The 14,969-nt window shown below is 54.8% G+C and overlaps 2 protein-coding genes across 5 annotated transcripts in view; one reads left to right on the top strand and one right to left on the bottom strand.

Moving 5' to 3' along the window:
- The first annotated feature begins 1,722 nt into the window (after positions 1 to 1,722).
- Positions 1,723 to 9,116, top strand: LOC114665983 (chorion-specific transcription factor GCMa-like). 2 transcript variants are annotated; one of them, XM_028820676.2, is made up of 6 exons: positions 1,723 to 1,831; positions 3,915 to 4,006; positions 4,374 to 4,626; positions 6,261 to 6,373; positions 6,694 to 6,822; positions 8,167 to 9,116. In XM_028820676.2, the coding sequence occupies exons 2-6, from the start codon at positions 3,929 to 3,931 to the stop codon at positions 8,872 to 8,874; spliced, it is 1,281 nt and encodes a 426-aa protein (XP_028676509.2). In that variant the 5' UTR covers positions 1,723 to 1,831; positions 3,915 to 3,928; the 3' UTR covers positions 8,875 to 9,116. The 2 variants fall into 2 exon arrangements, with proteins under 2 accessions (XP_028676509.2, XP_051775370.1); XM_051919410.1 differs by lacking the exon at positions 1,723 to 1,831 and having other exon boundaries at positions 3,036 to 4,006.
- The window catches only part of fbxo9 (F-box protein 9), a 24,269-nt gene continuing 17,147 nt past the window's right edge, over positions 7,848 to 14,969 (bottom strand). For 2 of the 3 annotated variants that reach the window (XM_028820674.2, XM_028820675.2), the window contains exons 12-13: positions 12,785 to 12,939; positions 11,657 to 11,895 (exon numbers count right to left, since the gene is read on the bottom strand). In XM_028820674.2, coding sequence (XP_028676507.1) covers positions 11,787 to 11,895; positions 12,785 to 12,939 — 264 coding nt within the window. In that variant the 3' untranslated portion in view covers positions 11,657 to 11,786. Of the gene's footprint in view, positions 7,914 to 11,656; positions 11,896 to 12,784; positions 12,940 to 14,969 lie in introns of those variants that run through there. The other variant, XM_051919411.1, reaches the window with a different exon arrangement.

The raw sequence follows: 14,969 nt of genomic DNA, 5'->3' as shown, positions 1-14,969 counted from the left end.
TCAATTACTTTCAATATCACAGGTGCTGCCAACACTCTGCATGGCAGGGTCGTAACTGGATGAGGGGTCTTAGGAGATGACAGACCGCCAATTTCTTACATGTGACAGTGGCGGCCCCCAGAAGTCATTCACTTGATGAAGACCCCAGAGTGGATAAAGGCAGCAAACAGTGGCTGTGAAGCAGGTGGGCCGCAGTCAGTCCACTGTCAGTCGAGTACAAGACTTGTGCCAAAGCAGGCGCCTGAATGTCCCCTCGGGATTAAAGAAGCTGACCTGATCTAACATCACAACACACGACTGGCAATGAACTGGCATTTCTGTCTGTGAAGAGTGGCACGGTGCGGTCTCAGTGGCCCAAAGAACACAAATACAGCAAAAGTAAGAAACGCAATGAAGACCCCATGAGCCCACACTGTGCCAAGTGTGACTGGTACCTGCATGGGGCCCAAAATGGAGAAACTCAAGAAATCAGCAGAACCTGTGAACATTACTGCCATTTGGGGGCGTCTCAATTGGCAACAGTGTGCCCATCTGCCAATGGCCTTTTTGGCAGACTAACACTCTGTGCCACAGAGTCTGTAATGATCTCCCAGAACTAGACACTCTTGCCAGCCTAACGTGTGGACCCCCAGATTCACAAGACCAGGTGAGACCTGCAGGATGAGCCAACAAGCCAGTCAGCGTGGAGCTCCGAGACAATGATGGTAAGCAGTGGTGACCGGCAGTGTCCTTCTGCATTCTTTTGACGTCTCTATTGGTCCCTGGATGTGACACTTGGTGCCACCGCTCCACTGCCAGGCTACTCTCATCAGCCAGGAGCGGGTGGGTGGTCAGTTGGCCGAGGTCCCCAGGACTCTGACTTTCTTTGTGACTTTTACGATTTTAATCAAGTGGCCAGAGATCCTCAGGTCATTCATGGAGAGCTGCTGTTGGTCTCCATTTCTGTTCAATCGGCTCCTGCCGTGAACAAATCTGCGTTTCTGTGTGTGCCACTCGTGTAAACGTCTGTTTGAACTGAGAACTGCCCTCCGCACTCAGTGAAAGGCGCTATACAAACAAAGTGTACTGGCCATACTGTACTGGCCAATCCTGAGGTGAAATGGGAAGCCAATAAACTTAACTGAGTGAACAAATTCAGTGGATCTGCAAAGAGACAGAAACGGGCGCGACAATCCAGTCGGAGGAACACAAAGGCCGCCCTCCGCTAAATGAAGAAGAAGAAGAAGAAGAAGAATTAACATGACGTCAGCAAAGGCCTGGCTAGTCCTCTGACTGGTTTTATGCTTATGGAGCTACTGGTTTTGTCCCAGTATGTGGGTGTGCGGGCAAAGAGAGGGCTGGCACCCCCCAATGTTCCTGCTGTTAAGTGCTGGCATTTGTGCCCCTGGGCAAAGCTTCCTGACATCACAATCGGCTGGGCATCATTAGTTCATCATATTTAAGACTTATTGGCACCCAGGACCACGGGGGGGGGGGGGGGCGAATATCCACGTTTAACACCCCAGTGACCGGCGTACACAAACACACGGGACACAAGCAACTTTGGGCCACCTTCGCCTGCTCTGTCGCGATCTCCGTGACAAGCGGCAGATGCCCGCGGGTGCCCCTCGCACAGAAGACACGACCAGGGCGACGCTCCTTATAAAGCCGCTCACCTGCGTGAGGCGCCTTCCGATTGGCCAGGCGTGCCGGCTGCTTTGCCTGCCGAGGCGACAGAAAAACGCGCAGGTGAGCCCGACGGGAGGCAGAGCCACCGGAGACGAGACGCGCCATGAAGAGCGTGCGCCCCGGGCGCCACAATTTGGCCCTGCACTCCCGCCGAGCCCGCCAGGTACGTGGAAAGTGCTCGACGGCGCTTAGTTTGGCTTCAAGTCCGAGGGAAAGCGGCGCCGAGTCCCGTGGCTGTCGTCGTCCAGCGTCCTGCCTTCTCCGCAGATGGACGCCATCGCCTCATTCGAAAAGTCATTGTCCGAGCTGCGGGACACCGGGTGACAACTGTGGCGGTGCCCAGACACGAGCGTGTTTGGAGTGCCGCTTGTGTGTCGCCTGGGGTTTCTAAAGGTGGTCCTGTTCTTGTCATTCCGCACTTCCCAGGCTGACGCGGTTTTCACATCGGCGTTTATGAGCGCCGATCCTCCCGGCCACTTAGTGCCACCCTCGGGCCTGAGCCGCAGAGCCCCCCCCCCATACACGCGGTGGTCTGTCGGCAGTGCGTTACGAACCGTGTCGTGCTTCCCGTCAGGTGCCTCAGGTGCGCCTTTTTTTTGGTGCCAAGTCTTCATTGTGCCCTGTGACGGACTGGCATCTTGTGCCAGTTGGGTTCTTTGTGATTGATGTCCCAGGGATCGGGTTGGGTCCTTGTCACCCTCTGATGAGTGAGTGGAGTTTAAACCAAAAGAGCAGTGACGTGCGACAAAGCAAATCTGAAAAGAGCGAAGCCTTCAGATGGGGGACCTCAGACCTGACAGAGCACACAGTTTGGGTGGTCCGCTGAGCCCTCTCGCTGCTTTGCGGTCACTTTAAGCGAACTGATGAGCAGAGTGCAGCGCTGCACCCCCCCATCACTGCGCTAAGTGACAGTTGGCACTTGAGTGGCATCGCCCGCCTGCACGTTCTTTCTGCTGCCATTGCTTCTTGTTGGTGTTTCCAGAGGAGAGTCACTGAGTGGTGAGCTGGTGCGGCTGTTTCGCGACTTTTGAAAACGATTTGCCAGCAATGTCTTTAATAACTCCCGCTGCCAGGGTGCCAACCTTACGCATTATGCCTGCTGTATGCCTACTTTGTTCTTTTTTTAAGACACTGATATGACCTTAAAAGTGTCAAGTGCCCTCCTCGAGTGTCCTTGTGTGTCCATCTCAATTGGTAAGGCGATGGCCTGATGTCACCTGGGACATCTTGGCATGTGTTCTGCTCTCTAGTGCCCACTACCTGACTTACTGTGTGATGCCAACATGGTCGTGTCTTCAGAAGTTTTGTGGGCTAATCTCCTACTGCCGGTGGGCTCCTTTGCCACCTCTGCCTAGAGTCTGTCTACATGTCACTTAATTCGCCTCATTTTCGTATATCGGGACCACCCTGTAGCCCTGAACATACATGAGTGGCACGAGACAGTGGATGGACGGAGGCACCAAGTTTGACCTTTTTGGTGTTTTATTGTCTGGATTTGAAATTCTGACAGACGAGCGGAGACCCTTTAGACGTGTCAGCGCAGCTCAGTTCTCCCACCGTCTCCTTCACGCCCCCCCCATGGCTCAGTAGTTGGCTGCAGATTCCCACAATCCTTTGCGTGCAGACATCCTTCCTGGCTTCGCTTCCCTTTCATTGCCACCGATGTCCTCGAGTGTGTGACTCACCCTTAGGATGAATGAATTCAGCTGGATGGGCCTTATCAGCGCCTCTGAGGACCTTGAAGACCCCCATGAGGTCCCCACATCTCTGTTTAATGTTCCCTTTCTTCCATTTCTTTAGGATGTTGTCTAACGTTTGTGAGTTTAGTTTGTGGTGACGCTCGATGACAAAGGTGACATAAAACAAGGAACAGCAGGAGGAGAAACCAGGACATCACGTTAGGACGAGGGGGACACCAAAACACGCAGAAATCTGGATGACCGAACCCAAAGGGTCCCCACAGGAGTTCGTGTCCAGCTGGTCCCAGTATGTGGGTGTGAGGGCACCCCCCCAATGTTCCTGCCTTGCCCACAGCGCTGCTGGGGTCTCGACTTGGGTTGCGTAGATCTCCGGCACTTCTCGTGTCCTTTTTCAGTCCTGAAGACCACCAAACCCGCATGAAGTGCATATTGCCTTTGAGGGGGCTGGTGGGGGACAATCGGTGTGGGAGAGTAGGAAGTGGATGAGCCTGGGTGGGCACGCTGGCCTGGTGCCCCACTGCATCTCTAACGATTTCTGTGTTGCAGAGCGGCGTCACAAGATGTCAAAGGTCACAGCTGACAACCCGGGCTTCTTCAGCAGGATGGGCTGGGACATTAATGACGTCAGCCTTCCTCAGGTAGGACTGCGCTCACACGGATTGTGCCATCTTGTGTCTGACTGGGATCACTGGGGGGTCCTTCTCCTGATTGGTGTCACGCTGCCACCTCGCCTGGACTCCTTAGTCTGCTGCTTGTACGAGGAGCTCTTGAGCACATTGGCGCAGCTCTGGCAGACAGGGCTGAAGTGGCAGCGTGATGCCAGGTGGGTTCACGGGGTCCCTTCTTGTGTGCGGTTTTCCTTCCCAATCAGAAGGCCTCGTGGTTTTCATTTTGTGATTTTCGGTGCCCGAGGTGACAAGAGGGCCATTGAGAGGCGGTTGGCGGGGTTAGGGTTTGTCGTTCTCCGTTTCGTCGGCCCCCACTAAGCTGTCTTGTCTCCTGAAGGATGTGAAGCACGTCGACAAGTTCCAGGAGTGGACGGACTCGTACGTCAAGCACGTCTATGGCTGCCATGACAAGAACGCCCAGCGCCACCTAAGCGGCTGGGCGATGAGGAACACCAACAACCACAACTCCCGCATCCTCAAGAAGTCCTGCCTGGGCGTCGTGCTCTGCAGTAACGACTGCACGACGCCCGACGGAAGAAAGATCTACCTGAGACCCGCCATCTGCGACAAGGCCCGGCAGAAGCAGCAAAGTGAGTATGGCGGCCCGACGGCTTTGAGGGGCTGACTTGTCGGGCGTGCTGCCCCGGGGGGAGTTACAGTGTCGCGGTGGGCTTTGCACGGTTTGTCTCGTCGATAAGGTCAAATGCTTAAAGTCAAGTGTTCGGGGGGGCCCTGCCAATGTGTTCAGCGCCATCACACTCGTGTCTGGCACCCGCGGCCTCCACATTATCGTTCACACAGGCACTGGCACCGATTTAAGGCGTCCATGACACGTGCCCAGCTTCGAGGACATAGGCAGCGTGGGCATCAGCCATGGGCATTGCTGCACCATAGGAAGTGGCGGGAGCCATTTATTTATGTGTTTCAAACCCACTTTGCCCAAGTGCCCTGTGCCAACTCAGCTGTGTCGTCGAGTTGCCCAGTATAAGATGAAGCCCCCCATGTGTGTGCATGTAGGCACAGGACATCCCAGTTCTGTGTAAGGAGCGCACTGCAAGGTTAAATGGCTGCCACAGAACTCCTCCACGCCGTCGAGAAGTAACTCCGCGCACGGCTCATACGCCGTCGTGCCAAGTCTAACATGCCCTCATCTGGGCCGCCACCATTCACCCCACTCGCTTCTTCATGGAGAGTCTTTGACCTCAGGTGGGCCACCTACCGTAGCGGGCACTGAAGGCCAGGACAGCAAAATGCAAAGGATGCCAGTCAGGGGGTCAGGGTCCGGGTTGGGGTCCACCGTCAACTCTCATGGGTCTTACCGAGCAAAAGTCAGGCAAAGTCACTGAAATCAGCAAAGCCAAAGGAAAGGAGCAGGAAGCACAAGTCCTGGGGGCCGCCAGTGGGGGCAGAAACAGGAAAGGGGGCTGCATGGGGGACAAAACAAAATCCGTTATTGCAGGAAATTTAAAGATGAAAGCTGAGAAAACAAAGCGGGAACTGAAGAGGTGGGAGCAGCAGAGCAAAGTGGCACAGAAAGCCACCATCAGAGTGGGTGGGTTAGCGAGCCCCCTGCCATGTCCAGCCCTGCAAGGAGGTCCTCCGTCTCACAACCCCCATCCAGTGTGGTGCTCAGGTGTCACCCGCTGCACTCGGGTCCCAAACCGGGGGGCTTCATCGTGAGGTGGGGGTGGCAGGGGCACACGCTCCTGACCCCTCGAGGACACGTGACACCTGAGGACGGGCGTGTGGCCCACTGTGCCGGGTCATCAGCTATGACCGCACTGACCAGTGATGGTGACAGAAAGCGCCCAGGGGGTCCGTGGCTCCTGCTTGGAAACGGGAGCTGCAAAAAGTCAGCTGATCAGCGGAAGAAGGGGCTTGGGGGGTGGGACCCAATGGAATCTCACCTGATAACCTCCCAGGCTTCTTATTGGGTTGGACGTATGGAGTGGATTGTGAGGGAGGAGCCAAGGAGTTGAAGTAAACCGGCATGAAGCGGATCGGAGCGGTGCGGTGGGTGAGTTAGCAGGGTGAAGGTCTGCGGGGGGTCCGCTCGGCGTCACACGTCACAGGGGGACAGGACTCACCTGAGCGGCCATTTTGTAATGCGGGGCTGGGGTCCTTCAGCAAACATGGCCGCCTTTCGGCGTCGTCTCACATCCAGGAAATGGGCTAAGGGGCCCTCGGGTGTTCGTCCCCTTGATTTTGTGTCCTCTTTTTTCAGAGAAGGGCTGTCCCAACTGTCACGGTCTGCTCACGCTGGTCAGCTGTCGAGGACACGGCGGATACCCCGTCACCAACTTCTGGAGACACGAGGGCTTGTATATTTTCTTTCAGGTGAGCATATCCTTTTGGAGTCAGTGATGAAATATGTGAAGAAGGGGGCATGAGGGGGGCACAGAGACCACTTGAGGCCATTTGGGACGGCTTAGCTATGACTTGTTGGACCGTGGGGGTCTCCTGTTGTTTGAGTGGGAGGGTGCGTATCGCCCGGGGGTCTTTGGGACATGCAGGGACTTAAAGTGACTGTGGCCTCAGATGTCACCGCAGGGCCAGGGGGCCGACGTCTGAGCTTCCAGTAAGTGGGCCGCCTGGGAGAATTTCACCCGCGGTGCCAGGCTAACGTGGCCCTCCTTTCACTTTGCATTGGGTTTTAGTCCAAAGGAGTCCACGACCACCCCAGGCCCGAGTCCAAGCTGGAAGCCGAGGCGAGGAAGTCGGTCAACAGGAAACGCTCGAGTGCCCCGATGAAGACGCTGAATACGCCGAAGGCTTTGGATTATGAGGTACCCTCGTCGTATCAATGGGGGCTTCGCTTGGTGGGTTTGGACGGAGAGAGCGAGGGGCGTCCGCCAGCATCCTTACGCTAGATGGGCAGTGCCAGGGATCAGGCTTCTAGACAAACAAACCAAAGGCGTGAGGGGGACGCACGCCAAAGTCAGGAGGGCGCAATGGCAGAAACGTCTGTTGGCATTAATTTGAGGCCACCCTGGACCATCTGGAGATGAAGACGCCGTTGATGAAGGAGGGAAGTGCAGCCCAGAGCTTCAGATGGGTGAGACACTGTCATTAGCAGATGAAAGTGACAAACGGGGGCATCGTGGTTGCCTTTCAAGGGGGCTAATGCTACGGATTTGCACTGAAACCCTCGCCTCGGTGCCCCTCAGTTTGTGGCACCCCTACAGCCTGGCTGGAGCCTGGTGGCTGACACATCATGGCTTGCCTGGCAGGGTCAAGTGGTCATGATGATGGTGGGCATGTGTGCCCCTTCTCTCGAATGTCGTGGCTCGTTAGTCTGGTAAGGTGGGCATGTCAGGTCAGGCTTAGGGTGGCGCGATGTGCTTCATTAGCATATGCAGGACCTCGTCGTAGGGTGGTCTTATAAATCATGCCAAGTTTTACAAACGAGACCCCAGAAGTCCACGGGCGCTCATCAGATTTTATTGTGCAGATTAGAAAAACGTTTGTGTGGAAAGCAAAACCTCTAAAGACAACTAAGCAAGCAATGAGAAAGTCAAGAAGCCCCCCAAGAACTCAAAATCAAACGTCACACTCGCTGTCCTTCACTCTTCTGTCAGCGGCACCACCAGGTGACCGTCACACCCCAACACGCCGTTGCAGAAGCCCCTGGGACATCATGGTGCCCACCTGCCACCTTCACTCAGCAGAGATATGTCCTTGGACCCCTGAGCTCAGCCTGGCTGGTAACAACTAAAAGATAAAAAGCCAACACCAGCGAGTGTCCCAGTGTCACCTCCGTCCATCAACCCCAGCAGGGCGGGCGGGCTGGCTGGCTCACTGGTGACCTCCACCGTCGTGGACCTGCTTAAAGCGTACAATGCTGGCCCTTGAAGTGGTCCGCCAGGACGGGAGCCTTGGTCATTAGCCTGGATGGGGAGTCGAGTGGTAAAAACAGGGGGCTTTACAAAGAGTCACCCGTTCAGTCCCCCCTGCTGTGTGGCCCTAAGGGACAACCCTGTGAATTGTGAGCTTTCTCTGCCCTCGCAATCGTGCCGGGGGTCCCGCATGTGCTTAGCCTGTTCTTGGGTGGGGTCCCTCCACTTGACCGACTGACCGCCGGACGCCCGCTCGTCTTCACAGAGGCTCTAACTTCAGACCTTCCTGTTTAGCTTTTCACAGGTGCCACCTCTGGCTCAGAGGGAGAGCTGCCCGCCATGCCATCCCAGTGTGCACAGGAGTACCAGGAGGAGTACCAGGAGGAGCCCCTCCACCCAAGTCTTGCTTTCCCACTTCCTGGCACTTTTGGCTGCGGGATGTCCCCTTATGTGCCAGACGGCCCCTTTGATGTGGTGGAGGGCACCAAGTATTACGGCCGATGCCTGCAATATCCGGAGGGTGGCTATGCGGCGGTGGGCAACTCCAGCTGGGACTCTGGGGACACCTGGAACAAGATGATTCACAACTTAAACTTTTGTTCAAGCAAACCTTTCATTGGCTATGCGCCGAGCTCAGGGGGCTACCCTTGTGAGACCGCCGATCTTCAGGGCATCTTTGACACCCCAAGTGAGGGCTGCCAGGGCGCGATGCCGAAGAGCAGAGGTCCTTACTGCACCTTTCACACGGGCGGGGATCAGCCATGGGACGGAGACGGCTGTGACAAGAAGGCCGTGTGGAGCTATGGCAGCAGCTTCCTCACTTCACCAGCATACGACGCGTACCAGGAAGACGCACTGGTGGGTAGACACCCTGCCAGCCAAGCCCCCCCACCCTCGCCAATAGCGAGACTAACTGATCAGAGACTGCCACAAGGAAAGTACGGCAGCATGGCGGCCGGGGGGGACGAGAGGACGTACTTCATAAATGAGTCCTTCAGATGATGAAGTCAGGTGGCTGCATCGCTGGGCTCGAGGGTCTGGGGACCATGCCAGGGTGGTCTGGGGCAGAGCGGGCACAGGACAAGCGTAACCTTGGACCACTGACCACTTCAGTGATGGCTGGGTGGCCTCAAGGAGCAGGAAAGGGCCGAGTGAGGTGAGGGGCTTGCTGGGGTCAGCCTGTGTCTCTCCATGTTTGTCACTTGTCACAACTGTGCCACAATAAAGCTTCTTTTCACATGTCACTCCTTGTGTGATCTGTCATTGCTGAGGTACAGCAACCCGAGAATGGCACACAGTAGGCAAGCAGACAGGCAGGTAGGCAGGCTGGGATGTTAAAGGCGCAGACAGACAGACAGCTGGGGTGGCACGTGGCTTGCTCAAACAGCGGGTGACAAGAAAAGGTCACTTTAATAAAAATAAAGTCAAACCAGACTGGGCAGTGAGGCCTGTTCAGGTGTGGTCACCACTCCGTGGTCAGCATGGGCACCTGGCACTACCCATCAGTGGCCTCACTGGTAGGTACTCAGCCCGCACTTTGCTTTTCTGTAATCAATTGCCATCACAGCTATGCCAGGCTATGGTTCCATTGCCAATGCCAGTCAATCTCACTTGTCATCGTGCTGTGGCATTTCGCAAGCCATCTGTGACCCGATGCGCATCATGTTGGCATTTTGTTACCACTGTGGTCTGCAAGTCAAAGATGAGGAAGACACGCTGTGGCCACAGAGATGAGGAAGCCACCATAGTAAGTGCCAGCTGACTCCCGTTTTGTGTAGTAAAGGGTGAGAAAGGAAAACGTGCCAAGTCCATAAGCCTGGGGCACCACACCACCTTTGATGGCCACTTTAACTGAATGTCACTTTGGCCAACCAGACAGACTCGGGCAGCGAGCACCAGCCTGTGCCCTGAGACCCAGCACAACATGGGCATCTCAACTACAATCTGCCACAGTGTGCCAGGGTCTGCTGCATTCATACAATTGAGCATGTGCCAGCACCCCACAGCCGAACCAGAGGGGGGCAGCGCAGCATGCGACTCAGCAGTCATGCCACAACATTCACCCAACGGCCAAATGGCCAGACAGCTGGCATGCCACAGCATTTAGGATGCTCCTGGCATCTGTGCGGGAGAGCGCTGAACACCTGACATCTAACGTGGCGAGACTGGTGCCAAGGTTACGTTTGACTGACCTTACAAGGCCACAGTGGTGCCATCCAAAGAAGAAATGTTAGTCCTGGTGAGCACATTGAGTGCCTTCCCTTCGGAGTGTCCCCACAAGCCTTAGGGCCCTGCCAGCTTGTAGACTGGCATTCTTTTGCTCCTGTAATTCAACGGCCATTCCAGCCGCCTCGGTCATTTCAATGAAGGGACAAATTTTCCAGATGTCATCCCACCGGCCCAGACAGACTCGGACCTGCCGGGAGTTGGGCGCATCTGCCCGCTGATGTTCTCACTCGGGTGCTCTTTAACTGCCATTGGCCAAAAGCGATAAATGACGTGCTGCCATGGTGGGCCATCAAATACTTAAGACTACAATTGGCACAAAGTGGAAAACAGCAGCTGGGCATTGTGGGCTTAGGGTTGTGGCCGGCGTGAGGAGCTCTTCTCCCTGGGTGTGCCAGGCATGGCATTGACTGGCAAGCCTTTGATGTGGGTGGGATGGGGTCGGACTGGACAGACCATGCAGGCCGAGTGAAACAAGCGAGGATGGAGTTGGAATCGAGAAAGTCCAAATCAGCTTAACTGGCAATCCCGATACCCGCCTGGCACCCAGGTCTTCAAACTCCAGCAGGCACCAATCGACCTGCTTTTGTTTCTGCCCCTTTGTGTGCTCCCACACTGCCATTACCCCAAAGGACAGTGGGTGCCCCGGGCACCCGCACCCATGGATGTGATGGCATCTTCATTATGGCACACCAACGGTAAATTTGCTTCATCAACTTGCATATCGTGGCAGGTGTTCTTAATTCTTCACGACTTGCTTTTCCCAACATGTCCAATGCCCAATAAAGTGCCAAGCGCTGTGCGAAGTCCCCTTCCAGGGCCTCAGGCTCACATATGTCCTGTGGAAGTGGGGGTCTCGCACATTCCCACTTTGTTCCTGTAATTTTCAGCATTTCTCATCCAGTCAATCCCCGCCTTGAATGGAGTGTCAGTTGGCATTAGAGCCCACTTCTCCAAATTGAGAGAAAATCCCACACCAACACTGGCGAGTGGCCTCAGAAAGGCACTATACGGTGCCACCTGGCCTTGGCTGCAAGGTTCAGCTCCTGTCCTCCTGAACACCTTCTAGCTTGGTGGGCCGTCTTTACTCTTGGTAAGCATAAATAGTGCAGCCCTTCAGTGGGCACAGTGGATTAGGTGTGCCAACGGCAGCGCCACATTCACCATTCAGTATTTAAGAAGGGCACGCCCTACAGTCAGACCCTCTCCCGTGGGCACTCCTGCATGTCAACACAGGCATCGGTGTCCATGACGGTTACCCATAACGCCTTGCAACGGCCACTGAGCTCTCAGGGTTGTGGTGCCATCGTTGTCACGATCCCTGGGCCCAGGGCACTCTGGGAAGTGCAGTGCCAGTCTGTGCGCTGGTGACCTAACAAGTGAAAGTCAAAGAGCACAATGGCGACACGAAGGAGACACGGAGCAAACGAGCTTTATTGAAATGCGGCCGATGCGCCACTTCGTTACATCAGTTTTACTCGCGTCATGGTGAAGCCCCTCGTTTGGCGTTGGGATACGCGTCGAGTTCTTTAAATGAAAAGTCGGAGCAAAAGAAGAGTGCCAGGAAATTTATCTTTTTACATTCGTTTAAATTAAAATCCAGCGTAAAACAACAAAGAGTAGAAAGAACAATCACATCGAGTGCTGCTGCTACGTTTTGGCTGCATGCATGCGGCTTTCCAGGGTCTTCAGAGGGGCTTCTCCGAGTACGCCATGTAGCTCTTAACACGGGCAAAGAACAGAGGCCGATACGTCTTGTTAATGTCGAATGTCGTGATGGCCGTCTCGCCAGTGGATCTGAAAATGAAGAGAGACAAGCGGAACAGAAAGAGGTCACTCATCACCACTTACACCCTACCACACCGTCACCCTCCTCCTTCCATCAGTGCCAGCTCGGCTGGTGGCATCAATGTGACACATCAACTTGGGTGAGCCCACAAAGTCACAAGCTCATCAAGAACTCAATATGGGGTATGTAAAGAACTCGAGGGCCCCTCTGGCATGGTGCCCAGTGGCAGGCCTTTCCTCTCAGACTGGGCCTCATGTAGCCTTGTCGTATCACATTCACCATGGCACCCGACTACGTCTCAACTCTCACCCAGCCCCTATGACCCATCTCCGGCTCTATTAGACGCACACCGGGTGCCCATTCTGCAGTAGCCTCGTGCGTAGAGCCCAAGGTAACATGGTGGTATGCGGGGTGTTATGTGTGACGGTGCCAATATTTCAACAAGAGTTGGCAAAACCAAACCCGCTGTCCTTGAGGACCAGCGATGAGGGGACACCTCACTTGACTATGGGAACTGCCCAGGAGTGCCACTGTCCCGCAGGTGGGGGGGGGCACCCAAAATATGGAGAAAAACACTGAGACCCTCAGATGGCAGCCACATTTCAAGTGTCCCCATCTCAATGGCGTCGTAACAAATGGCCATTGAATCAAAATAAACAGAAAATGTGACTAAAACTGCCACCCGCCAATGGCACACGCCAGCCACTAGAGGCCCACCAGTTGAGGCAGTGGCACCTACTCACAGACCATCATGTGGACCGCACTCCCCCTCCTGGCTATACATAAAACGCACAGCAGAAGCCCACGATGCAGATGGTGCCAGGAGCCCTCGTGGCATAGCGGGGAGAAACACCCCGGGGCTCCAGCACCTGCTTGGCACAGGCCCTTCACTTGTACCTGTAGGTGATGTGGCACGAGTGATGGATCCACGTCAGTTTATTGAATTTCTGCCAACCGGCTGAAGTCAGCTGGAGGCCAACGTGAAAACTGTGGTCAGTTTCCTGAACTGGACTTCGACGAAAATATCGATGCCTCTGAAACTCCGGAGCCTTCTGTGAATACAAAAGGAGAAATGGACGTTACTGGAGCAGACACTCAACAAATGGACCGCTGCGGTGACGCTGGCAGGGAGCCTCAGAGTCTCACGTGACACGCCAGCCCACAATCCCACCCAGGCTCAAAGTGGCCATCCGTGGCACAAATCAGTCTGGAGTTTCACCACCCATCTCTCTTCTGTTGCCCCCGAGTTAAGCTGGCCCAACAGAAAATTAGCTTGCAGCTGCATGTGCACCCATGCTGATGCCAGCCCATCTTAAAGTCATAGCAGTTGACGGCACCTCATCACATGAGCGCTTCCGGGTGGGGTGCAGTGCCATGCTGTGATTTTTCTAGTGGCATGTCAGGTACGGTCACAGGTGACACATGTGCCAGTTTCTCAGTGTTGTTGAACCTCACGGGTATTTGGGCTGCCTGCCAGTGCCAATGTCTCCCGCTCCATCTCTTTTATGGGCACTGCCTCGTGATTTGTTGTGAGGGGACGCCCCAGGGCTTTTAGCACCTCACTGGTCTTCACTGCCATCCTCCTCAGGTTCTTGTTTGAGGTGCCCCTTGGGTGACCATTTGTCTGCAGACGTAACCTCATTGTCCACAGGGGGCCAGTGATGGAGGCACTTTGGTCATGCAGTAGTTAAAGGGAAGTCTATGGTACAACAGAGCCCCCACCCACCCCCCCAGTTTGAATTCAATCCCACCACTCCAAACTTGGCTGGGCTCCTTGGTCATTCTCAAGTCCAAGCAGGAGAATCAACTCGCTGTGAGAAGCTCCGTTTCAGAATTGTGATTTTAAATCACATTGAATACCTGAACTGCCCCGACTCTGCTGGTGCCAGCCTTCACCAGGTTCTTCCTTAGAATCTTCAGCAAGACGTTCACTTCATTTGCTGCAGTGGATTGTGGGATGAAGCGCCATGTGGTCTCATTGTCCGTTGGTCGTCTTGTGTGCCAAGGCCCTTTGATTTGCATTGAGGAGGACTTCACTCGCCAGTCAGACAAACGTCCTCCCAGTACACGGCCACCAGCTGCCAGCAGGACGCAGGGTACTTCTGGGCGCCCTACCAACTGAGACGGCTCTGTTCTGCAGTACTTGCGGACGTGGCCTTCTTTACCCGTCGAGGACGCCCTCCACCCCACTAGCTTGGCTTTCTTCATTTACATTCAGTTTGTGTCTTATCTTCTCAATTTGAGGCACATCAACACCAGAGGGATTAGAGGACCACTAGGAGGCACCCAAGGCTACGGCTTTCCGTACTGTGAGGTGAGGAGCAATGAATTCATCCTTCTCGGGGTCCGTCCCGTCAAACTTCAACTCGTTTCCATTTCTTTACTACAGACCTCCATGCATCAGGTGAGTGGGTCCACGGAGCTGCCCTTACTGATATGGCAAAGGGGACTTCCTGGGCATGCAAGAAGTGCAAGTAGGGGTCCGTATGGGCTTGGCACAAAGCGCACCTACCGCTCACTGCAGGCCCAGCAGCCAGCCTCAGTCCTCGGGGCCCTTCATCAAGCTATCTGAGAGTTTAAAGCATATTTTCTGATTTGTGTTCTTATCAGTCAAGAGTCATGATGAAGGATGAGGGGGGCAACCTAACAAGGAAGGGTCCTTCACTACACACCACTCGGTTTGAAGCAAAGTGGACACCTGGGCAGGGCACTCCGGCCACCAACTGAATGGGGAAGCTCAAGGGTGCTTATCTGAGCCTAATGGGCAGCACCGTGAGGTGGCGTTCAGCCGGACACTGCAGGAGAATGGAGTCAGTCTGGTCACCGTCAGCGTTGGGCATCTGTCCACGAATCCTAACGTCATGCAGCATGACAGACTCCGGCTCTGCTTCCCAGTAATGGAGTAATGGGATAAAAGGACGAATGGATTTTGGTTTTTGATTGGGACACACAACATGAAAATGAAAACCTGGGGCTCATGCCTGGTGCATGTGTGTGGTTCCTGTCCCTCCTTTTTTCAATAAACTAAACATTTTTCATTTCTTGAATTTCTAAATTTCTGACTGCCACAAAAGAGAAGACT

This window comes from Erpetoichthys calabaricus, chromosome 15 (genome assembly GCF_900747795.2).
Source record: "Erpetoichthys calabaricus chromosome 15, fErpCal1.3, whole genome shotgun sequence".
Classification (NCBI taxonomy): domain Eukaryota; kingdom Metazoa; phylum Chordata; class Cladistia; order Polypteriformes; family Polypteridae; genus Erpetoichthys; species Erpetoichthys calabaricus.
Note: the sequence above shows the minus strand (reverse complement) of the source record. Positions and strands in the feature narration are given on the sequence as shown.

Bases quoted from the DNA above. Each gene is read 5' to 3' on its own strand.
- LOC114665983 (XM_051919410.1), top strand. From the start codon at position 3,851: ATGAGCCTGGGTGGGCACGCTGGCCTGGTGCCCCACTGCATCTCTAAC. The intron at 4,007-4,373 runs GTAGGACTGCGC...TGTCTCCTGAAG, and splicing joins ATGACGTCAGCCTTCCTCAG to GATGTGAAGCACGTCGACAA. The intron at 4,627-6,260 runs GTGAGTATGGCG...CTCTTTTTTCAG, and splicing joins GGCCCGGCAGAAGCAGCAAA to AGAAGGGCTGTCCCAACTGT.